This window comes from Pongo abelii, chromosome 2 (assembly GCF_028885655.2).
Source record: "Pongo abelii isolate AG06213 chromosome 2, NHGRI_mPonAbe1-v2.0_pri, whole genome shotgun sequence".
Lineage (NCBI taxonomy): Eukaryota > Metazoa > Chordata > Mammalia > Primates > Hominidae > Pongo > Pongo abelii.
Window position 1 is genome coordinate 13692848 of NC_085928.1, and position 24653 is coordinate 13717500.

Here is a 24653-nt window from a genome sequence, read left to right on the forward strand (position 1 = left end):
ACAGGTGGAGTAATTGTCCACCATGATGAAGAAAAAAGGTTTTTTATAAATAAAAAATGAATTCGTCTAAACATTATCTATGGAGATTTTAAACACTTTATAATTTATTCTGGCAATATACATATTTTAAGTATTCTGGAGGCACAGCCCTAAAAAGAAATTGTGGTAGTGCTGGATTTTTACCTTTTGCAAACACTGAAAGGCAGCACTGAAAGGAACTTTACATGTTCCTCTCTTAGAAGAGCTTATATTTCTCTAGAATTACTTACGGTGAAACTTCAAAAAAATCAGGAGAGTGTATTTTTACTTGGTTTGCCACAATTAGATCTCACAATTCTGCAATGCTGTACTGTAACGGAAGTTATGAGCTTCAGCATGCAAGGTCAAAGGCAAATACTTGTAGTCACAAAGTTTCCCATCTATTAGATGCCAAGTATAGTAAAGTTTTAGGATTTTAATACATAAACTTTCATCAATCCCTTTTGAAAACAAATTGAGGTTTGATGATAATTTTTTGTATATAAAAGAACTACCAGTGGTCATTTATGAATGTGTTGGAATTTATAACAGATTTTTCAGACTACAATTTTTTAAATTTAGTTTTGAGCACTTAAGTATGACCTGCTTGTCTGGCAATGTTTTCATGAGTTTTGTTTTATTTCATTTTTTATCTCTAGCTTTAAGAAAATTGGTTATTCTGAAGCAAATTGAAGAGGAATATTTTTTATCTACTAGTTCACCCACATACAGTGTTTGTGCTCCCCAGAAATGATTTCACAACTTTTAAATATTTTTTTAAAGGCAATTTGTTTCCTTTTTAAGTTACTTTGCTTTCTTTAAAATGTCAATTTATTTTTAGTTAGTGACACTTAGTTTTACTTAATTGGCTATGCCTTCATCACTTAAAAACCTATTTCTTTCATATTTGAGAAGCTTTTACTTCATTTTAACATAACTTTGATAGCTCTGTGATGCTCTAGTGCCATCATTTAGTCCAATTTCTGCCATTAAAATTGAAGCTGTAGGGAAAATATGTGCAATTTCGATGAAAGTTCAGGAGCTATGCAGGAATCAATTTAACAAATCAAAAAGCAAATAATTTAGGAAGTTAACAAAATTACTTTAGTAATCCAGACTGAAAAAGTACTTAAGGCTAGATAAACATAGTCAATATATGAAGTATTGTTAAAGATTCTAATTTCTGGCTATTTTGTTTCAGACAGTTCATTTAGAGCCATCATTGCCTGATACACGTGTTTAGACCACACACTGTCTGGACCCTGATTCCATGTCCTCCAACCTCGGGAGTACAATCTGACTTTCCATGCAGATCCTACGCAGCAGAGAAACATGTTCCTGAGCAGACACCAGCAGTGCCTGACAATTACATTACATGCTATAAATTTATGTGTGGCTTGAGATTCTGGATATTTGTCAGTTTCTAGTGCATTCCATTAAGATGAACAAGGCCCCAGAATCCGAACATCACTGGTTAAAGAATAAATTGACTTTCTAGTCAAATGCTGGACCCTACCTAAGTACAAGCACCCATCAAGGTACTCCTTATAATCTTATTCCTGAATAATTTCTCTTCATCTACAAGGCATATTTAAAATACTCAATTACCAATCCTAGTCAGGGTATACAGCATGATAGTCATTCTTACCTATCGATGGCTCCGAATTGGTATTTGAGCATTTCCAACTTTGGAGGTTTTATCTTTTTGTTTTTGTCAGGCAGCAGAGAAGCATGTGTGGGTATATAAGTATTCACATATTCAGATATTTATTTAATAGTCTTATTGTGCCACAGTTCCAGGCACTAGAGCAGCTCTGGAGGTGGGGGTGCAGCAGTAAACAAGGCAGGCACGGCCTGATGCTGAGAACTCAGTCTATAGGGGTAACAAGCACTAGACACTAAATCACACAATTCATCATTAACTGCAAAGGTGAAGTGTTAACAGCCAAATGCATCTTCTCTGGGGAGTCACAGAAGGTTTCTCAGGAGAAGTGAGGTTTAGCTGAGATCTGAGAGAGAGTAGGATTTAACCAAATTAGGAATTGAAAAGACCAGCATGGCTTGCATAGGGGATAAGTAGGAAATGGACCCTGAAAAGGCAGGAATCAGATTGTGGTGAGCCCTGGTGTGCTGAATGGGGGAATCCAGTGTTCGTCCTAAGAGCCACTGCAGGGCTGCAAGGAGGATAAAGACACTTTTCATTTTCAGTTAAAAATTATTGCTCTGACTGACTAGGTGCAGTGGCTCATGCCTGTAATCCTGTCCCTTTGGGAGGCACAGGCAGGTGGATTGCTTGAACCCAGGAATTTGAGACAAGCCTCAGTAACATGGCAAAACCATGTCTCTACAAAAAATACAAAAAAAATAGCCAGGCGTGGTGGTGCACACCTGCAGTCCCAGCTACCCAGGAGGCTGAGGAGGGAGGATCCCCTGAGCCTAGGAGTTCCAGGCTGAAGTGAGCTGTGATATCACCATTCCAGCCTGGGCAATAGAGTGAGACCTTGTCTCAAATATATGTATATATATATATATATATATATATATATATATATATATATATATATTGCTCTGACTGCTTTGTGGAGGATAAACTGGAGCAGGCAAGAGTAGAGAAGGGAAAACAAGAGGCAGAAATTCTGACAAGAGGTGATGGTGACCCAGGCAAGGCCAATGGCAGTGTCTATAGATAGACAGGCTAGGGGAAAGAATTGCCAGGACCTGGTAATTGGCTATGGGGGAGATGGAGAGGCAGGTGGTAAGCCTGGCCCCCAGGGGCATGTCTCGAATAACTAAGCCGAAGGTAGAACTAGTCACTGGTACAGGAGTGAATGAGTTATGAGGGGTAGCACAGACATAACATATTTTTTTTCTTAAGATTTTTTTCCCTTTCCATGCTCATACTCTTGTTCTGAGAATGACTATGGAAAGGGATACTCAGGGGCATAAGTGACAGTGATTTGTGCCCCTGAACTGGAATGGGAAATAGTACTCAATAATGGTTGTCAATCAGATTCTGCGAAAGATGTGCCTTTAGTTTCAAAGAAGTAATTTATACACTAAGGCTTAAAAATAAATTATAAATTGTTAATCTAGCTGAATCCCAATAATAAAACAGGAATACCAAATTCATTTTAAAAGCATAACTTCAACCTAAGTGTCCATCAGTGGATGACTGGATAAAGAAAATATGGTATATATCAACAATGGAATACTATTCAGCCATAAAAAAGAATGAAATCATGTCTTCTGCAGCAACATGGATGGAACTGGAGGCCATGATCTTCAGTAAAACAAGTCAGGTACAGAAAGGCAAATATCACATGTTCTCACTTATATGTGGAAGATAAATAATGCATACACATGGATGCAGAGTGTGGAGTGCTAGACAATGGACACCGGAAAGGGAGAGGGGGGTGGGTGATGAGAAATTACTTAATGAGTACAATATATGCTATTTGGGTTATGGATATCCTAAAAGCTCTGACTTTACCACTACACAATCTATGTATATAACAAAATTATACTTGGACTCCGTATATTTATACAAATAAAAATAAATAAATAAATAAATAAAGGCATACCCTCAGACTTAAATGAAATTAACCCATGAATTCTCAAAAGGGCTTTTCACCGGGGTATACTTTTTGAGCAGCCCCTTACCTTGACATACAAAGTCCCCTATGCCTGGCCCTACCCACTCTTAACCCCACCTCTAGTGAGTTCCTGCCTCATCCCCCAACACCCTAAAAGCTGCCTCTCATCTCCTAAGTTTTGCTCTGTTTTTCCCTTCACTTTCCATATCCTTTCTTCTCGTGTACCCACTTTCCAGGCTACCTCCTACTTATCCTTTAAGCTCTGCCTCAAAATCATTGGCTATGGAAAGCCTTAACTCCTTAATAACCCATCCAGGCTGGAGTGGGTGTTTCTCTTATTCTGTTGAAACTACAATTATTGCCCACAGGCCTGTCTCTCACCCTAGACTCCAACCTCTTTGTACTCCCAGGACAGAGTGTGGTACTCAGCACAGAGTAGTTGCTTAATACATGTTTAATTGAACTGAACTCAAACTGACCCCTCTAATGCAGAACTTCGGAGTGAACATCTTCTGCTCTACACTCCCACTGTAACTGTATCTCAGTCTGCACTCAAAGTTCTCTCTTTGTGCATCTCCACCTTCTCCACTGCCCCACTTGGCAGGTAGTTAGTTCTTAGAGGGATGTAAAGAGTCTGGGTTTTTCACCATTTGTATGCTACCCTTCCCTCTCCTCTACCACACAGCATCCTTGCCTGCATCTTGCACTTGGAAGATACACAATGACTGTTTATAGCCATGAATTGCCACGTGCACATGTGGCCGAGGTCCCTGCCCTGCTCGTCTTGAGAGGAATTTTGCCACCCCATTCAGGAATGCCATCACTAGGGATAACAACGCAGGTGAGCCCAGGCTCCTTGCCACTACAGCAGGCAGGCAGTCTTGTAACAACTTGTAAAGATCTTCTTCTTTTCTCCGTCTTGACTTTTCAACCAGAAAGTAGTCTTTTCCAAGAACAGTCTTTTCCAAAAGAGATGCTCACATCCTTGACTAGATTTGAAAGCTAACCTAACAGCCATTATGCATAATTCCCTAATCACCTCCTTTCTTCCTCATCTAATTGTGTTTATTCCAACCAGCATACAATCAAGATGCAATGCCTTTCAGCACAGGAGACAGTCTTTTCTAATTGCCAAGGAGAAGGGAAAATGTTATTTTCTTTTCTTTTTGCTTTTTCTTGTTTTTGAAATGAAGTCTCTCTCTGTTGCCCAAGCTGGAGTGCAGTAGCGTGATCTTGGCTCACTGCAGCCTCCGCCTCCCAGGTTCAAGCAATTCTCCTGCCTCAGCCTCCTGAGTAACTGGGATTATAGGTACACACCACCGTGCCTGGGTAATTTTTTGTATTTTTAGTAGAGACGGGGTTTTGCCATGTTGGCCAGGCTGGTCTTGAACTCCTGACCTCAGGTGATCTACCTGCCTTTGCCTCCCAAAGTGCTGGGATTGCAGGTGTGAGCCACCACGCCCGGCTGGAAAATGTTCTTTTGAAGAGAATTATTAACAAACAATCTCTGTATAGTGGCCATGAATGCATCTGAGCTCATGGGAAACCACTCTGGTCTTAAGGACTTTGTAAGTACCATTCCATGTGCCAGAACCTCTTCTTCTTCTTTTTTTGGAGACAGAGTCTCACTCTGTCACCCAGGCTGGATTATAATGGCACAATCTTGGCTCACTGCAACCTCCACCTACTGGGTTCAAGTGATTCTCATGCCTTAGCTTCCTGAATAGCTAGGACCACAGGCACACACCACAATACCCAGCTAATTTTATTGCATTTTAGTAGAGACAGGGTTTTACTATGTTGCCCAGGCTGGTCTTGAGCTCCTGAGATCAGGCAATCCGCTCGCCTCAGCCTCCCAAAGTGCTAGTATTACAGGCGTGAACCACAGTGCCCAGTCCCAGAACCTCTTCTTAAACACGTCCTCATTGCTCATTCATTCAGCTCTCCACTCACTCATCACCAGCTATTGCCATATGACACATGGCATACTTGCTTGGTTTGGGTGTTGTTTTATTTCCACCCCCTGACTGTAAGCTCTATGTAAACAGGGGGTTCATTTGATTTGCTGCTGTGTTCTCCTCAGAGTATTTGCTGAATAAATGGGTAAGTGAATAACACATATAATTTGAAAACTTCCTGAGTGGGAAGAACAAAACCCATGAAAAGAAATGGAGACGTTTTGCAAACATATGTGGAATCAGAATCTCACCTCTCTGATCCCTCACCTGGTTCTCTCTGATAAGTCATCTTATTTGAAATAGGTTATTCAGCTTGTGTCATAATTTGATCCACGGGGTAAAACAAGAAGTTGCTTGATGTTTTAGGTAAACTAAAGAATTATCCTCTCTTAATTCCTACCTCTCAGCCCTCAGCCCTCTACATTTAGAAAGCCATTATTCTGATGTAAATTAAGGATCATTTATATGCCATCAGGCATCTACAAGACATTTTGTTCTGTTAAAGGTTCAAGTACACACAGTGTGAAAAGCACTCAGGAAAGTCTGCCACATCATTATTTCTGTCTCCTCACACAGCACACTGAGCACCAGTTCTGAAGGGGAGCAGCTCCTAGGCTGCCTGTACCACCCAGCTCCCCATCGGCTGCAACTGCAGAGCACGCAGGCACCACTTGAAATGCCCAATTACCAGCAACTCATTTTGCGTCCCTTCTTTGGAACAAGTATGATCAAAATAAATGTCTTGCTATGGCAGGAGAAGCCATCATTCTTCTGAGAGGGCTCAGCAGAAACTCATTAGCAGGTGTATGGACTGTGCTTCCACTGAGAGCTGCAATCCTGTCACCTGGCAGACCCGAAGTTGGGTGGAAGCCAGCTGAGGGTCCAGAGACCCAAAGTCTCAGCTGCCCCTAACCCTGGGCCTCTCCAGCCCCAGCCCACCTGCACCCATCCCCTCCCAGCAGAGCGGAGGCTGGGTCCTCCCACCTCTCTGAGAGAACCTCCTCTGCCTGGTACCTTGCTGTCTGTTTCTGGAGGCACTATACTTTTTAACACTAAGGCTTCAAACTCTTGCCAACAGTTTTGAACTTCAGAATGCCTTAAGAATCACCTGGGGTTCTTTTTAAATTATAGGCTCCACCTTATTCCCAAATTCTGAATCAAGAAATGTAGAACAGGGCCTGATAATCTGTTTTTAAAAAGCCCTCCACTCTGCCCAGATGATTTTAATGCAGGGGTCCAAGGATCACACTTTGAAAAATATAGTTACATATTCACATGTGATGCCTCCTTCATTTTCTGTAACAAATGGAAAATAATTTTTAGTGATTTTTTTCCCATAAAAGCTCCCAAACCTACACTTGCCCATTACCCTCATTCATGCTCTATGGCCACACACCATGCCTATGGTTTCCAGTCTCCCCCCAGCCCAACTCAGCCCCCAAACTGGCACTAGATTTCCTCAAACCTCTACTCTGATTACATGTCTCCTCTTCACAGAATCCTTCAACAGCATCTCATCAATAATCATGTGTGAGTTCTTTATCCTTTAGCCTAGTATTCAAGGCACCAGAATTAGCATGTTGAGATCAAGGGCATGCTAAGGATAGGGACTGTCATAAAAAAGGTACCCTAGATGGTGACTGTCTTATCACTTGTTAATATAACAACAAAAAAGGAATTGAGGACATTAAACATGTTAAAAATTGCTGTGGATCAATAAAGCCCTGAGGTTCAGTATCTCTTGGCAAGAGACTTCTCGCTGCCTCCCCAGGCCCCATCAGCCTCCTACTCCTGCCAGATGAGGTGCCCAGGTGCTCACTGTGGAAGTACCACTCTTCAGTCACGACAGAGTTTGCATTCACAAAATCAAAATAAATATCAAAGTAAACACCAACGGAGAAGCCCATGGTGCGGAAGGGAAGAGAGGCAAGAAGGAAAGTAGGGCAGAGAACAGAGTGGCTGGGGTATAGTATGGGAAATGGGGAACCAGGAAGAAGAGGTACTAGGAGCCCATGAGGTTCCCGGCAGGAAGGGTGTGAGCATGCAAGAGGCAAGCCTCTAGCTCATTCCCCAGCCTTGCAGAGAGTAGGGAACACATGGAGAGGACTAGAACCCATAGTCTTCTGTACTAGCCTCCTACCACAGGGAAAGGGATGGAGTGCTTCCTCTAAGATCAGGGACACTAAAAAGGCAGATGGGAATGTTTTCCTCCCTCTCTTCATTTCAATCAGAAAGCAACCCCGACAAGCAGGAGCCTTCCTCTCGATCTGCACCAGCTCAGCAGAGTCTCAACCTTGTGCTCTTTCTGGGCATCCACTCTGCCCAAAGAATCACCTATTATCTACTTGAAAAATATCTGACTGATTAGATTATCACCATCAAAAAACTTATTTGAGAACCTTAAAACTGTTAATTATGACCAAGGTCAGATGGATATTATTCAAGATATATGCTGCAAAGAATAGCATCAGTAATGCTAAGTTAACATAATTATGACTGTGAAAAATAAATGAGAATGGGTAGTGTCTGTTTTGGGGAAATTTGTGTTAGTAATAAATAGCTATAGAGAAAGCATATGGAAAAGGGTTTTGGGGTATGAGTAGGACTGTCTTCTTGAATCTTCCTGGACAGGTAGTTTGAGGATCAATCTCAGCTGTCAGCAGCTATATGATGTTAGGCAAGTCTCATCCTGTGGGACAAAGTAATTGATCAGGACACTTTGATCAGTGATACTCTAGCACTAAATTATAAACCACTCAAGGGCATGATCTGTGTCTTTTATTCCCATCACCCGTCATAGGGTATATGGCATAGTAGAGAGGCTAAGAGGATGGAGTTTGATATTAGGTGAACTTGGAATTCAATCCCTGATCTGCCACTAGCTGTATGACCTTAGGCAAGTGTACTTAACCTTTCTAAGCCTTAATTTCCCCATCAGAAAGATGAGAACAAAACTATCATCTGACTCACAGTGATGGAAGATTAAACAAAAGTCAAGTGAAGAGATTAGATATTCAATCATATTTACTCATAAAGGTGATGAATCCTGAGCTTTGAACAATATAACTTCCAAAGGCACATTTAATTCCAGTAACAAAATCTCAGGGTTGGAATCCAACCATCGCTCTGATATTTGAATCCCCTTCTCAATGTACCCATCAAGTAACCTGTTGCACACATGGTTCCCCCATGAGTGCATTCCTTGATCTAATGAAGTGCAGAATATGCCCTGACCATTTCCTTTTTAGATGTTTTAATCCTTCTTTCTTATAGGAAGAGTCAGTTTCTAGACCTGACATCATTCTGGTCACTTTTTTTTTTTTTAATAACTAATCCTTCTGAGAGCAACCTGAAGTGCTCATCTTCTATTATGCAAAACTGTCGACTGGATTATACAATGACCAAACTGTTTTAGTATGATTAAGGGACTATGGTCAATGGAGCTAGTAAAAGAGTGACTATTTGGAGTTTTTAGAAAACTACAGTCAAATTCCTTTGAGATAGTCTTTGGCAAACTACTGCTGACATAGTAAAAGCTGTAATTTTCCACCTGAGGCTTCAGAAAAACTGAGGGTACAATCTATTTGTAGTACAGGAACTATGGACTTTAAATGAATGTTAATTTTCATTAATTCAGAATGGAAATCACCAAACCAGATATATTCTGACATCACTGCCCTTCCCTAGTTCACCTGACCATACTGCTTAAAAACAAGACAGAGGAGCCTCAAATGTGTCACTGACCTACTTACACCAACAAGACCACTCCCTGCCCTTCCAACCTCACCTCCCATTATCGCTGCCAGGAGTAGGTGTCCAGTTAGACTTCCTCATCCTTGTGCCCTGCCTATAACTTAGTTCTCTGCTTTCTGGTCTTTCCCAAGAACATTACCCCCATCTCCCCTTCCTGTGCTCCAAGGACCGGTGCAAGCACACCCCAACAAGAGGGAACTCTCTGCCCTGACTCTAATAAGCTCATTGTTGTTTGGTTGTTTTTGGCTCTGAACATAGATAGCTACGTGACATTAATATATCCTTGGGTGTATGTGTCTACTCTCAAAGGCAGAGACCACAAACTTCTAGCACAAGGCTTTGCACACAGAAGGTGTGCCAAAACACTTTATAGATGTGTTTTTTCCTTTTTTCTTTTTTCTTTTTTGAGATGGAGTCTCACTCTGTCACCCAGGCTGGAATGCAGTAGCGTGATCTTGGCTCACTGCAACCTCTGCCTCCCAGGTTCAAGCAATTCTCCTGCCTCTGCCTTCTGAGTAGATGGGACTACAGGTGCGTGCCACCACACCTGTATAATTTTTGTATTTTTAGTAGAGATGGGGTTTCACCATGTTGGCCAGGCTGCTCTTGAACTCGTGACCTCAAGTGATCCTCCTGCCTCAGCCTCTCAAAGTGCTGGGATTACAGGTGTGAGCCACCATGCTCAGCCTCTGTCAACTGATATATTTTGTATTTGTTACAGAAAACTAAATTACTTTATAATTAAAAAATAGAAGTTGGGGGTGGGAGGGTTATAGTCACACTAAAAGACAAAAACATGGAATTATTTGATTTAAACAATCAGTGGAGATTATTCCTGTGTTTGTGTTTTATTTGCAGATCCTACCTACTGTTCTACCAAAGAGTGTGGTCTGTCTAGGATTTGCTATCAGATAGACTCATTCTTGCAAAAAATGGAGAGTGAGGAAGAAGGGGAGGTGGAACAAGGTGGCCTGCCTGCAGGGGATACTCTGAAAACAGTTGGTCTAGCTGAGAAAAGATAGAATGAAATTTGAATCTCCCAGAAAGAGCAAGAATCTAGTGATCTCTTGTTCTTCTCACCACAATTCAGGTGTATCTAGGCCTGGAAGTAGCCCTTTTACATACATGGAAGACAGAAGAGTTAGGGGAGAATAAAAAACAAAAGGTGCATTGGGTTTCCTTGCATCCAATACAGGAGCACCCAGATTCATAAAGCAAGTTCGCAGAGACCTACAAAGAGAGTTAGACTCCCACACAATAATAGTGGGAGACTTTAACACCCCACTATAAATATTAGACAGATCAACAAGACAGAAAATTAACAAGGATATCCATGACTTGAACTCAGCTCTGGACCAAGTGGACCTAATAGACATCTACACATCTCTCCACCCCAAATCAACAGAATATACATTCTTCTCAGGACCACATTGCACTTATTCTAAAATTGACCACATAATTGGAAGTAAAACACTCCTCAGCAAATGCAAAAGAACAGAAATAATAACAAGCAGTCTCTCAGACAACAGTCCAATCAAATTAGAACTCAGGATTAAGAAGCTCACTCAAAACCACACAACTACATGGGAACTGAGCAACCTGCTCCTGAATGACTACTGGGTAAATAATGAAATTAAGGCAGAAATAAAGAAGTTCTTTGAAACCAATGAGAACAAAGACACAACGTACCAGAATCTCTGGGACACAGCTAAAGCAGTGTTCAGAGGGAAATTTATAGCACTAAATGCCCACAGGAGAAAGCGGGAAAGATCTAAAATTGACACTGTAACATCACAATTAAAAGAACTAGAGAAGCAAGAGCAAACAAATTCAAAAGCTAGCAGAAGACAAGAAATAACTAAGATCAGAGAAGAACTGAAGGAGATCAAGACATGAAAAACCCTTCAAAAAATCAGTGAATCCAGGAGCTGATTTTTGAAAAGATTAACAAAATAGATAGATCACTAGCCAGACTAATAAAGAAAAAAAGAGAGAAGAATCAAATAGACACAATAAAAAATGATAAAGGGGATACTACCACTGATCCCACAGAAATATAAACTATTATCAGAGAATACTATAAATACCTCTATGCAAATAAACTAGAAAATCTAGAAGAAATGGATAAATTCCTGAACACATACACCCTCCCAAGACTAAAGAAGTTGAATCCCTGAATAGACCAATAACAAGTTCTCAAATTGAGGCAGTAATTAATAGTCTACCAACCAAAAAATGTCCAGGACCAGATGGATTCACAGCTGAATTCTACCAGAGATACAAAGAGGAGCTGATATCATTCCTTCCGAAACTATTCCAAACAATAGAAAAAGAGGGACTCCTCCCTAACTTATTTTATGAGGCCAGCATCATCCTGATACCAAAACCTGTTGGAAACACAACAAAAAAAGAAAATTTCAGGCCAATATCCCTGATGAACATCGATGCAAAAATCCTCAATAAAATACTGGCCAAACAAATCCAGCAGCACATCCAAAAGCTTATCCACCATGATCAAGTCAGCTCCATCCCTGGGATGCAAGGCTGGTTCAACATACGCAAATCAATAAACATAATCCATCACATAAACAGAATCAATGACAAAAACCACATGATATCTCAATAGAGGCAGAAAAGGCCTTTGATAAAATTCAACACCCCTTCATGCTAAAAACTCTCAATAAACTAGGTATCTCAAAATAATAAAAGCTATTTATGACAAACCCACAGCCAATATCATACTGACTGGGCAAAAGCTAGAAGCATTCCCGTTGAAAATCGGCACAAGACAAAGATGACCTCTCTCACCACTCTTATTCAGCATAGTATTGGAAGTTCTGGCCAGGGCAATCAGGCAAGAGAAAAAAATAAAGGGTATTCAAATAGGAAAAGAGGAAGTCAAATTGTCTTTGTTTGCAGATGACATGATTGTACATTTAGAAAACCCCAACATCTCGGCCCAAAATCTTAAGCTGATAAGCAACTTCAGCAAAGTCTCAAGATACAAAATCAATGCAATTGATTTTTTGCACAATTCTGGAATGTGCAAAAATCACACGCATTCTTATAAACCAATAATAGAGAGCCAAATCATGAGTGAAATCCCACTCACAATTGCTACAAAGAGAATAAAATACCTACGTATAAAACTACAAGGGGTGTGAAGGACCTCTTCAAGGACAACTACAAACCACTGCTGAAGGAAACAAGAGGACACAAATAAATGGAAAAAGATTTCATGCTCATGGATTTACAAACAAGAAAGTGATGAACTGACAGGGTCTTAATTTCAGAAAGGCTCTCATTTTTAAAAGCATGATGCAGAACAACCACAGGTGTGGTTTTATACTTTTTCTTAGCTTTAGTTTAGAGTGGCCACAGAAAAGTCAGATTACAGCAGTTCCCTGATAGTTGGAGTCTGGAATGCCACCCTCCCCTTGGGGAGGCCTTTCACACACCCTCCTTGCAGCCCCTCTGCAGCTCTCCAGGACAACAGCTATAAAATCAGCAAGAGGGTAAAGAGGACACCATGGATATTGCACAATTCATGGCCCAGATCATCTCTGAGAGTAATGGAGAGTTCACTGAAATAGCAACGCCTCTCCTTTGTGCCTTCAGAGGCTGGTACCTCACTCTGTCTCAATCATAGACTGCCTCCTGTGCTCTCCTGTGCTCAGGAGTGATATATTTATCAGGATAGCTCCAGATGGCAGGAGTAGGCAACTGATTCACTTGCTTCTCCACTCCCAGCAGGCCCCACAAGGGCTTCAGAACTGCAGCCAGCACATCAGTAGTGCCCATTTCTCCTGGGACTGAGGTGTTGCCTCTGATAACTCAATTGATGCTCCAGTCAGAAGAGGACTCTGCAAGGGGAGTTATGGCAGTCCAAGAAGTGGGGACATGCTCGAAGGCCCATCTGTTCCTGGGACTGATTGCACAGTGACTATCCCCCTATTCAGAGAGTGTCACAGTCAGTGATAAGAATGCTCAACTCTTCCTCCACTCTGCCTGACTACTTCAGGCACCCAGCACCAGAGGCCCCTCTAATGACACCTGTGAAGGGAACAAATATCCCAAAGACATGTACAGTTGGCTCTCAATTTTCCATGTGTATTTCACTACACTGGAAATATACAATGGATTACATTGTATTATATAATACAGTAGATAAATTAGATTATACTTGGATTATACCTGGTTGATACCACAAAAGAATGAAAGAAGACTGAATTGTTATTTTATATGTATAATCCTGGAGTTACACAGTAGCCACAGAAAAGTCAAACAGGTGTTTGAACACAAGTGCGTCCACCCCAGCAGCTCCTCTGCAGCTCTGCAGAGCCCATCCTAGGACAACTAAGCCCATCCTTATTTCTCCTATGGTGAACTAAGAGGGAGATGACAGTGAGCCTGGATCTCAGTCCCCATCTCCCAGCCAGCTCCCCCTGCGCTAGTATATTAGTCCTCCAGCAAAGATCCCAGGGTCCTCTGGAAGACAGAAACAGAGAAAGTACAAGGAGAAAAGAATGGGTTATTTCATCTGAAAGGGCATTTGTAGCAAGACTGTCCTTTTGCGGTCAGAAACATAACCATTTCTTTATTATTAGTGGTAAAGGAAAAAGCCACAACTGATGTCATAATACAAAAAAAAAAAAAAAAAAAAACTACATAAAGTCAGGAATAACCTGTAATAATGAAACATACACTGAACAACAGCCCAGGTTTTAAATCTGATTTTCCTGGTCCAACCTTGTCAAGGAATCCTCTGAAGGTCCCTGAACCCCACTTCACCTTCACTCTGGCAGGCCACCTGCATCCCAGATGGACCATATGTGGGGTCCAAGCCTGACAGTGCTTGGATAACCCCCCACCCCCGAGCTGTCTAGTAATCATTGCCTGAGTGTGGGTCAAGCTCACCAAAAGAAAAATGTGCCATATTGGCCCTAATCCTAACCCATACTGACACTTTGGGAGGCCGAGGCGGGCGGGTCACCTGAAGTCAAGAGTTCAAGACCAGCCTGGCCAACATGGTGAAACCCCGTCTCCACCAAGAATACAAAAATTAGCTGGGTGTGATGGCACATGCCATTAATCCCAGCTACTTGGGAGGCTGAGGAACAAGAATCACTTGAACCCAGAAAGTGGAGATTGCAGTGAGCCAAGATCACACCACTATACTCCAGCCCAGGCAGCAGAGCGAGACTCTGTCTCCAAAAAACAAAACAAAACAAAAGAAAAATGTGCCACATGACTACGAGGAATTACAGTTCCTGAGACTGAGTCTCCCTTTCCAATATCATGTGTTGAGAAGGCCAGTCTATAAAGTCACTTAGGCAAGAAACATGCAATTCACAGGTCGTTTTTGTTTTGTGTTTTGGTAGGGTTCTGTGGAGCAGTTGAGAGCTGAATTTCATTTTTCCTTCCATAAATCTGGGCTCTCCTAAGCCTGATCACCTAGGTCAGGGACTTGAGCTTGGTCTGCCTCCTAGAATGGATAATGGACACCGGCGCTCAGAGCCTGTTACCTGCTGTACATCCTGCTGGAAGACGCAGAGCTGCAGCCGCTGGTGGAGCCGCACCTTGCGGTGCTGCCAGATGCTCTCCAGCCGTCGCTGGTGATGTAACACCTCATGCACCACGTCCAGCACCTGGTGCACTGCCTTGGAGTAGTTGGCTGTGGCTGTGAGGGATTCAGAGTTCCCAGGGCTCAGGGGCCGCTGTAGCACATCTAGTAGTGCTTTGCCATCCTGGCTGACCTGCAGGAATGACAGAAGTTTAAGTTAAGGGAAAAGGGTGATAGGCAGGGCACAGAGAGAAGCAGGAAGTGTCTGCCTGAGGGTCCCTGACTAGGCCTTCTGAGAATCTCAGGCATTCCATACCCAGACACCTAGCCAGCCAGAGCTGCCATGGAGCCCATCCTCCAGCCTGGTGGAGGGCAGAGCAGCTAGAATCCCCCGATGTGGGAGTTGCTGGAGTGCTGGCCAGTTGTCTGTGAGACTCTCTTCCCTCCTGAATTTCAGCTGTGAGGGCAGAGACACTGCCTACTTGCTGCTCTCTCCCCAATGCCCAAAATGGTGCCTGGCACACAGTAGGCACTTGGTAAATTTTTGTTTGTTTGTTTTTGAGACAAAGTCTTGCTCTTGTCCCCAGGCTGGAATGCAATCAATGGTGCGATCTCGGCTCACTGCAACCTCTGCCTCCCGGGTTCAAGTCATACTCCTGCCTCAGCCTCCTGAGTAGCTGGGATTACAGGGGTCTGCCACCATGCCTGGCTAATTTCTGTATTTTTAGTAGAGATGGGGTTTCACCATGTTGGCCAGGCTGGTCTCAAACTCCTAACCTCAGGTGATCCGCCCACCTCAGCCTCCCAAAGTGCTTGGATTACAGGCGTGAGCCACTACGCCCAGGCTTGGTAAATATTTTAACTGACTCACACCAGGTCAGACAGCATAACTTCATTTCAGAAATGAAGTCAATGTAAGTTCCCACCATAATCCTCTCCTCTTCTTTCTTTCCCAAATTCCTCTATCTGGCTCTAAAATTCTAGATGTGTGACAAGAGGCAAGTTAGTTAACCTCCTTGGTCCTCAGTTTTCTTGTCTGTAAAGAAGGGATATTTATGTACATATTTCATAAAGTCACAGTGAGGACTAAATGAGTTAACACACATACAGTATTTAGAATAGAGCCTGACAAGTGATACTGGCTACCAATTTTATCTTCATCATCATCACCATTGATATGGTTTGTCTGTGTCCCCATTTAAATCTCATCTTGAATTGTAGTTCCCATAATCACCACGTGTTGTGGGAGGGACCTGGTGGGAGGTAACTGAATCATGCAGGTGGGTTTTTCCCGCGCTGTTCTCATGTTAGTGAATAAATCTCATGAGATCTGATGGTTTTATAAAAGGGCAGTTCCCCTGCACTCACTCTCTTGACTGCCACCATGTAAGACATGCCTTTGCTCCTCATTCCCTTTCTGCCATGATTGTGAGGCCTCCATGGCCATGTGAAACCGTGAGTGCATCAAACCTCTTTTTTTTTTCTTTTTTTATAAATTACCCAGTCTCAGGTATGTCTTTATTAGTGGCATGAGAACAGACTAATACAACCATCATCAGCATCATCTCTTTCTCATCCTCTTTATTTCCTTGTCATTTTATTTCTTTTGTCTTTATCCTTTAAAATACTTTGCTCTCGCTCTATACGAGCCCCTTCTTTCTCCTGAAAAGCAGTACAATCTTCATTTTTCTAGAATACGCAGAGAAAGGCTGGGACACTTAGACAGTGGACACACCATCCACATTCCTGGGTTCCCCAACACTCGCCCACAGTCTGAGAAAAGTGGGATGACACTCTCTGCCATTCTTCTCATTGGAGTTCTGGCACAATCATGGGCATCAATAATTCTGGAAAATGACATCATACAATCAACACCTGTGGCCCTCCTGTGCTTGACAAAGTACCCAACAGAACATGCATCTTTCCAATTTAAAACAGGGATGACTGGGAATTGATAGAAATTTTGAGTCTCCAAATTTGGTTAGCAACTAAATCAAAGTTGGCTTGGCGTCTTCCCCAAAAGAAGGCTTTTGGAGATGAAAATGGTCTTTTATCTCACCAGCAAGGTAGGGAATGAGGTGTGCTTCCATCTCCACACCTCTGATGACGAAGCTGTTTGCCGGGTTTGCATCCTCCCCTCACCCCTCCTTTGGTCCCTGATAATACCTTGGATGAGGGTCCAGGAATACAGAATCAGCTGTTACTCCTGCCATGGGGCCACAGAAATGCTTTCAGGGCAGGGTGGTTAGGAGGGGTGCTGGGATAGAGTGCAGCAGAGGCCAGGAGAGGAAATCACCACCACTCACCCAATCCCACCATCCCCATCTCCCATAATTGACTGCCAGGGGAGTGGGGTGGGGGAAGTAGCTTATAAATAATGCAGAGGTGATGCCCACCAGAGACATGAGTAAGACAAATATCCTATAGTGAAACCCAGGAGAGCTCTCTTCTTGGAATTCTGAGCAAATGCTGTCTTTTGGCACCATGCTATGTCCAGGGTAGGGCGGTTAGAGATGGAGGCCCAAGTCCTAGAAATCCACCCCGCATGAGCTCTAATCCTCTGCCTCAGTCTCTACATCTGTAGGAAGCATGGACAGCTCACTGGCCTCTGAAGTGGGCTTGGAGGGAAGGTATAAGCCTCACAATGCTAGGGGCTGATAATTAATTGAGAGAAATATTGTGTCTATATGTATAATTACACCCACACCTCACATATGTGGAAGTATATTAATCTCATTTGTACTCTCTATATTTGTATTTTGCAAGGAGTAAATTTAAAGATTCTTGACCCCCGGGCAGAGGCACAGTTCTGTTATAAGACAGAAAGCTTTGAGCCATATGGATCAGAGCTGATGAGATCAGATTTGGCTTGTAAGTCCTTCGTTGTGCCTTCTACAATGACAGAATACATTACCATTTTTTAGTATTCATTACTGTCAGACACTGGGCCAAGTGCATTACATACATTACCTTCATTTTATTTTTTCAAATTTTTTGTTGGGTACAATGATTGATTGATTGATTTAAATAGTTCTGGGGAACAGGTGGTGTTTGGTTAGTCCCCACTTAAAAGTGAGAATATGCCATACTTGGTTTTCCATTCCTGAGTTACTTCACTTAGAAGTAACTCCATCCAGATTGCTGTGAATGCCACTATTTTGTTCCTTTTTATGGCTGAGTAGTATTCCATGGTGTATTTATACCACATTTTCTTTATCCATTCATTGGCTGATAGATATTTAGGCTGGTTCCATATTTTTGCAATTGTGAATTGTCATGCATTACCTTTATAACCTCAACACTATCCTATGAGGCAGGTGTTACCACTTTGATTTCACAGATGAAACGAGGCTCAAAGTGGTTAAGTAACTTGCCTGAGGTCACACAGCTAGTAAATAGGAGAGCCAGGATTCAAACTCAGTTTGACTGTGGCAAAAACCCTTACTCTTACCTAGAAGCCATTAGTTCTTAGACTTCAATGTGCATCAAACTCACCTAGAGTAATAGTTATTAAATGTAGTTTCCAGGTCTCACTTCTTGACATTCTGTTTCCTGGGGTGGGACCCAGGAATCTGTATCAGGTGAGTCTGATGCAGGTGGTCCAGGAACCCATTTTAATACTCCTCTAACTAATGCTGCCCAGAGGAAACACATGGGTTGGATGTGAATTCACTTCTTCTCCTCATCCAGCTTCGTTAATCAGCCCATCTCTCTCCATCCCTCAGTCCCTTTCCTCAGAATTCATGCCAGTTAGCAAACATACTAACTTGTGTGTATCTACACAGATATACCTATGTAGCTGTTTCCCTTTACTTTGAGAGGACTGTCAAGAGGTTTTTTCCCTTTCTTAACTTTACAGTAACCCCCTGCCTTTGATTTTTCAATGGAAGAGTCTTTGTCCTTCATATTTATGGAAGCTTCTTACTCCTGCAAACACTTATCTCCACCCCGTGTGTTTTCCTCTGGATCTTCTAGTGAGAAAATTAATCTTTTTTTGATGAGCTGCTTCATAAAAAAGGTGGCAGGGCTAGTGTGTACATCTCCATTCACCAACCAGAAAGCAAACTCCAGAGAAGCACAGCTTCACTTTCTTATATTCCTCCCCCAAGAGGAGAAAGTCCAATCTTCACACACAGGATGAGGCAGGTGTATGGGGTGTGTGCGTGTGTGTGTGTGAGAGAGAGAATGAATGTGAGTGCACCAAGGTGGTGCCTAATAATGGCCCCAATTTTTTCTGCTTCCTGGCTGGAGACACCATAGTTCTTAGATCAAGGTTCCTAAAGATGTCACCAAAAAAAGAAAAACAGCCTCTCTTCTTCTTAGTCCCACCCAGGCTATTTCACAGTGCACAGGCCAGTGCCCTCGTCACCCACCCACATGCAGACATGCCCAAGAACCATGGTTGCCCTGCTCCATTCTCACCTCTGTGTAGGCTTGGGTCACCTGCTCATACAAGGTCTGGTGGTGGTGGATTGCCAGCTCTAGGTCCTGCATCTCAGATGGCAGACCACCTTCACTGCACATCTTGCACCAGGCGTCCACTCCCGACAGGAACTGGAAGGAGATGCAGGGTGGGTCAGTGGGGGAGCACTGGGGGTGGGGAGTTGGGTGGATTATGGAGACAGGGTCAGATACCTTGGGAAGAAACATCAGGACTTCTGAAAGCCTTCAGAGACCACTGTAGAGGGTAGAGTTTTTTAATTCTACAAACACTAACTCCTAGTAAGAAATCAGACCCAGGCACCCATTTAGGAAGTATAGTCTCCACAAAATTGACTACTATGAAACTGTAGGGGGCAGGTGAATCATCAGATGTTCAATAGGTTATAGCTACACACTAACTGTAATGTCCAGGTATGGAAACAGCTCACCACATTCCACAGATACATTAGAGCTTCTTGCCCCATGCACACTCACAGGCATACGTGAGGGGCTGTGTGTAATGTAAGGAGATGTTCCACACCTGTGCTTTACAGTGTGTACATCCAGTTGTGAAGACAAGCAAAAAACACCTTACACAGACCACCAGGAACCCCAGGAAACTTGCAGAGACCATCCCATATGGGATGGAGACTGCCCTCAACAGGTCTCCCACTGTTGGGTCAGTCCCCTGAAGGGTGGAAATGAGAGAGGCAGTCTAGGGGGACAGGCTGTGCTACACCTACTGCATCCTGGGTTGTGATATATAGACATAGATCTTGACAGACATCAAATTATTTAAAAATTAAAATTAACAACTGTGGAAGACTATGGGTCTTCACGCACAAAGGGTAAGCTAACTGAAATCACTTAGATTTAGTGGGTGGAAAAATGCACCTTTAAAATGCAAATAATTCACCCAACAGTCTGGAATGGTTCTGTCTGTGATTCCTCTCGCCTGGATGCACAGCTCCATTTAAATTAATTGCCTAAATACCTTTTTATCCCATTGCCAAGAACAGCCCATATGAGGATAATAAAGAGCTGCCTAAATAAATGCATGAAAAAAATAACTTTGAGTCATTTTTCCCCAGTTAAAAAGAAGCATGGTTTATGAATGTCCCTGAAGGACTAGTAATACCTGCAGAAATTGCATTAAAAAATAGATACAAATAAAATTGCTTCTGATCCAAACCAGTCCAGTCAGGAAACATGAAATAAACATGCACTTCTCCAGTTTTCTCAGTTCTGGTACTGCAACCATTTGCGTTCTAGTTTTGCTGTCACTGTCAGCTTTCAGTCCCTGGCCTGTTGATTGTTGTGGTTGACTTTTCATTCTGTACATTTTGTAACACATTAGACCATTTCTTAGCAATCCTGGAAGAGTGCCAGGTGCCATCCAGTATCGGATCATATAATATGTACATGCTGAAATCTCAGAAGCTTCTTTGCTCCACCAATAACTACAAATGACCCTGTAAGCAACTTGACATTCTTGTGTCAGTCATGGGGAGAACACTCCTTCAAGGCTCTTGGGATTTCTCTGCAATATTCTAACAGGTGGCCTGTAGCATATCCCACAAAATGATCACCTCAAGGAGATAATGCCAGAGAGACAAAGAGAGAAGCAGTTGGGTCTTCCTTACCAATCCAGGCAAACCTTGAATAAAGTATGTAAGTGATAAGGTTGAAGAGATAACAGGAGATTGGACATCAATATTCTCATGGCCCTAAGAATGAACCAGTCACTATCAGTCACTACCACCAACAACCTTAACAACAGCGACAAAAAGATACGGCTAAATCCCTCTCAAAGTATAGGGTTGTGCTTGACACAAGTATTATTTCAGTCTTTGGGAAGTTCTCAGGTGGAAATAGACACAAATGGAGGAAATAAAAAGATACTAGGATAGTATGCTGTGCAAATACCCATAGTAGTAATGTCCGCTGTTTAGTAAGCACACGAGGCACCTTACATATTCCATCTCTCGTGTTGTATCTTTAGCATAGCCCTGTGCCATTTATGATTAGCTCCACGTTACGGAAGAGGAAACAAGCTCAGAATGGTGACGTGACTTGCCTAAGGGTGAATGAATAGTGGACCTGGGATCAGAATCCATGTGTCTTGCCTCAAAGTCTAGACTCTTAATTATGCCATGTTGCTTTCCACGCTAGAGAGTGTAACAGAGGGAGAAATTTAAGGTGTGACCAGGTGTCTGACTCTCCTTGGCCTATGTTACCCAAATGTGATGCAAAGAAAGAAATGTAGAGGTTAAGACCACAGGCCTAGTGTTAAGCACACCTGAGGTGATAGCCTATCTACTCATAGATTGTGTGATTTTAGCAGTGGTGTGTTAGAAAATGTTTAAATAACCAGCATATATATATGTATGTGTGTATATGACTATATATTACACATACACAGGTAAGTGCATTTACAAATTCTACTGATACAAAGAATGTATAACACACAATTTACAGAGAACAATAGCATATACAATACTCTGTATTGTATATTTAATGTAGGCAGTTGATTCTCACAGGATGCTTTTGACCTATGGTTGCAACTGACAAACATGTATAGTTCTGACACACATGCTGGTTGATATTTTCACTATGTTAAGGAGTGAGACAAAGGTGAAAAGCACCTGAATACTATGCCAGAACATCTCTTGTTCATCAAGGATGTCAGCAACTTCTTTGCTGAACCAAATAACAGTTTTTGAATATTGGAAGAATATTTCCTGGATTTTTGTTTGTTATTCACAATGTAACAGCTATACACAGGACACATTTTTAAGTTTAGTCTGCATTTTCAAACACTTTCTCCCTCATTTTCTTAAGACTCTAGGCAACAATAAAGCAATAAATCAATCCCTGGTTTGTAACATCTGATAATTTCTATAATATGAAACTCCTACCATGGTGTATTTTAAGCTACCAATGTGACATCACCAACAGAGGTGATCCATACATAGCCGACAATTGTATGGTATTTCCACCACAGAAAAAATAAATACATAAAAATGATTTCAAGAACATAGGTAATAACAATATGTTGTAAAATAATCAGGAAGTGATGAATTTTGAGTATTTATTAACTTTGCTTTTAACATAACATATTTAATTATAAACCTATATAATGAAGCAATAGCTAGAATGTGACAACCAGTTCTCAAAATTCCTGAAAATTTAACAACTGTCTCTCCATGAGCTGGTTCAAGACAGGCTCCAACACATCATGGGATCTTAGGCAGGCCAATCACTTAATCTCTCTGAGCTTCAGTGTTCCTCTTTGTAAAATGGGTTAGCAATGTCACTGGCCAATGCCTGGCCATTTAGTAAGTACAAGTAATTATTATCTTGACCCATTATATTATTTTATATTCCCATTATCCATAGCAAATGCTTCATGTAAAATTAGTTTCCCCTGCTCTCAGCACCTCAATGATCACTTTACATTCACCCCTTTGATCTGTGTTCAGAGAATGCACACTAAGCAGACAGTCCACATATGCACACATGCACATGCACCCACTACCAAGCAAAATGTAAAAAGGCTCTGGGTCCCCTCTTGTTTGTATGACAAGCAAAGTCACCTAGAGTTACCAATGTTTCTTTGTGCACACAGGGGCCATGAAAGTGGTAGAACATAGGTTATTGTTGCAATGACTCGGCAGGGTCTTCAGTGTTTCAAAAAGATAGGTGGAGCTCTCTATAGAGAGTGTGTGTGCTCCCATCCAGCCCTCCCCTGCCCATGCCCAACCCTTCCTACCAACAGCAGCTGCTGCAGGTTTCTGCACCTTACCTGCTCAGCCTTCTGGTGGAACACAGCAGACATGGCGAGGATGGTGCTGCGTTCATCCAGGGCAGCAGCGAAGCTCTTCCACTCCTGGTCCAGCTGGGTGGAGATCTGCTTGATTTGTTGTGAGGCATAATGGCCAGCCTCGGAGAGGCGGGAAGCCACGGACATGATGCGGTTGATGTTGACATAGGCATTCTGGAAAGAAAAGGAGAGTGCTTAGTGGGGCAGGCTCAAAAGACATCCATTGAGCACTTTTATGAGGTACATATTTGGGGAAGGGAGCTGCCCAAAACAAAAGTCTGAGAGAAGCTGGTACAGTCCATACTAGTGTATTTGTTTTTGGCCCAAGGGAAATCTTTTTCTACAATTCAATTTCAGGAGATAGCGGGACCTTTCATTGTGGGGAACCAGCATAGATTTTGTGCCAACTATTAATGCACTTTAATGCAGTCACTTTATATGGACTACTTTATGTAATCCTCACAACCATCTTATGAGGTCATTCCCAGGGATGGCACATAACTCTCAAGAGCGTTCTTTGGAAGTGATGGCTCAGATGAGGGCACAAGCTAAAGGAGGCAGAGACATGTCTCTTGCTCAGGGGAGAGCTGTACCCAGGACACTATTGCCATCTACATACAACAAACAGGGCAGAAGTACTCATCAAAGAGGGCAAAGGAGACACGGTAATTCCACATCTTCCTATCACCTAGCAAAGATGTCCCCACCTTCCTCCTACCTCCTTCAGCCCTGCCAAAAGAGCTGAGGCACTGGTCATCAAACAGGGTATAAATAAAGACAGCATTTGAAGCCACACACTTTTCCATGCTAATAATAAGGTCTGTGAAGCCCTTTCTTATCCCTGCTTGATTTAGGAAGATTTCCCCACCTGATCCCAAAAGGCATCTGTGGGTACCCCAAAAGGCATCAAGGAGGGGCTCTCTTGGCCCATTGTCTCTTGTCATCTTGTGTTTTGTTTACTTGTTTTGTTTACATTCATTCCCATCTTTACCTGCTAATTAAAAATTCATGAACATGTATGCTGTTTCCTATTAGGTCACTGAAAAATGCTCCAGGAAGGAACAAGACAAAAGAAAAACCCCACAAACATAAGACAGTAGTGATTATGGCTATTTTTAACTGCTATCTCCTATTAGTTGTCTGAGGTGTCAAAACAATCAGGTAAGGTTGTAGCATCCACAGGGAGCTTTTCCAAATCACACAATGTCTGCATGAAGGAGGACCAGGAAGGCAGGTTATTCACACACCTTCATTATTTGTTACAAATCTTCTCAAATGATTATACATATTCTGCAGTAACAGCATTTTCTCTAGGTTCTATTAGCTCAGATGTAGTTCATTAATACTGAGTAGGTTTAATGAAGGTTCTTTATTTTCCTCTCTCACTTCCCTCATGGTCCCCATTCGTCTTAGCTGTCCCTGGCCTCTAAGCACTCCATCCCAAACCTGGGCCAGGTTGGTAGGGTCTCTCAATTTAAAATGTCTCTGTGGAAGTTTAAAAGGTTAAGTGAAGAACTTCCACA

General features: G+C 42.3%; 1 protein-coding gene across 20 annotated transcripts in view; it reads right to left on the bottom strand.

Annotated features, from left to right (window-relative positions):
- KALRN (kalirin RhoGEF kinase) overlaps window positions 1-24653 on the bottom strand; it is a 687608-nt gene that overhangs the window by 374411 nt on the left and 288544 nt on the right. For all 20 annotated transcript variants that reach the window (XM_054551360.2, XM_054551365.2, XM_054551362.2 and 17 more), the window contains exons 7-9: window positions 23113-23304; window positions 19308-19439; window positions 14848-15078 (exon numbers count right to left, since the gene is read on the bottom strand). In XM_054551360.2, the coding sequence (XP_054407335.2) occupies window positions 14848-15078; window positions 19308-19439; window positions 23113-23304 (555 nt within the window). The remainder of the gene's footprint in view (window positions 1-14847; window positions 15079-19307; window positions 19440-23112; window positions 23305-24653) is intronic.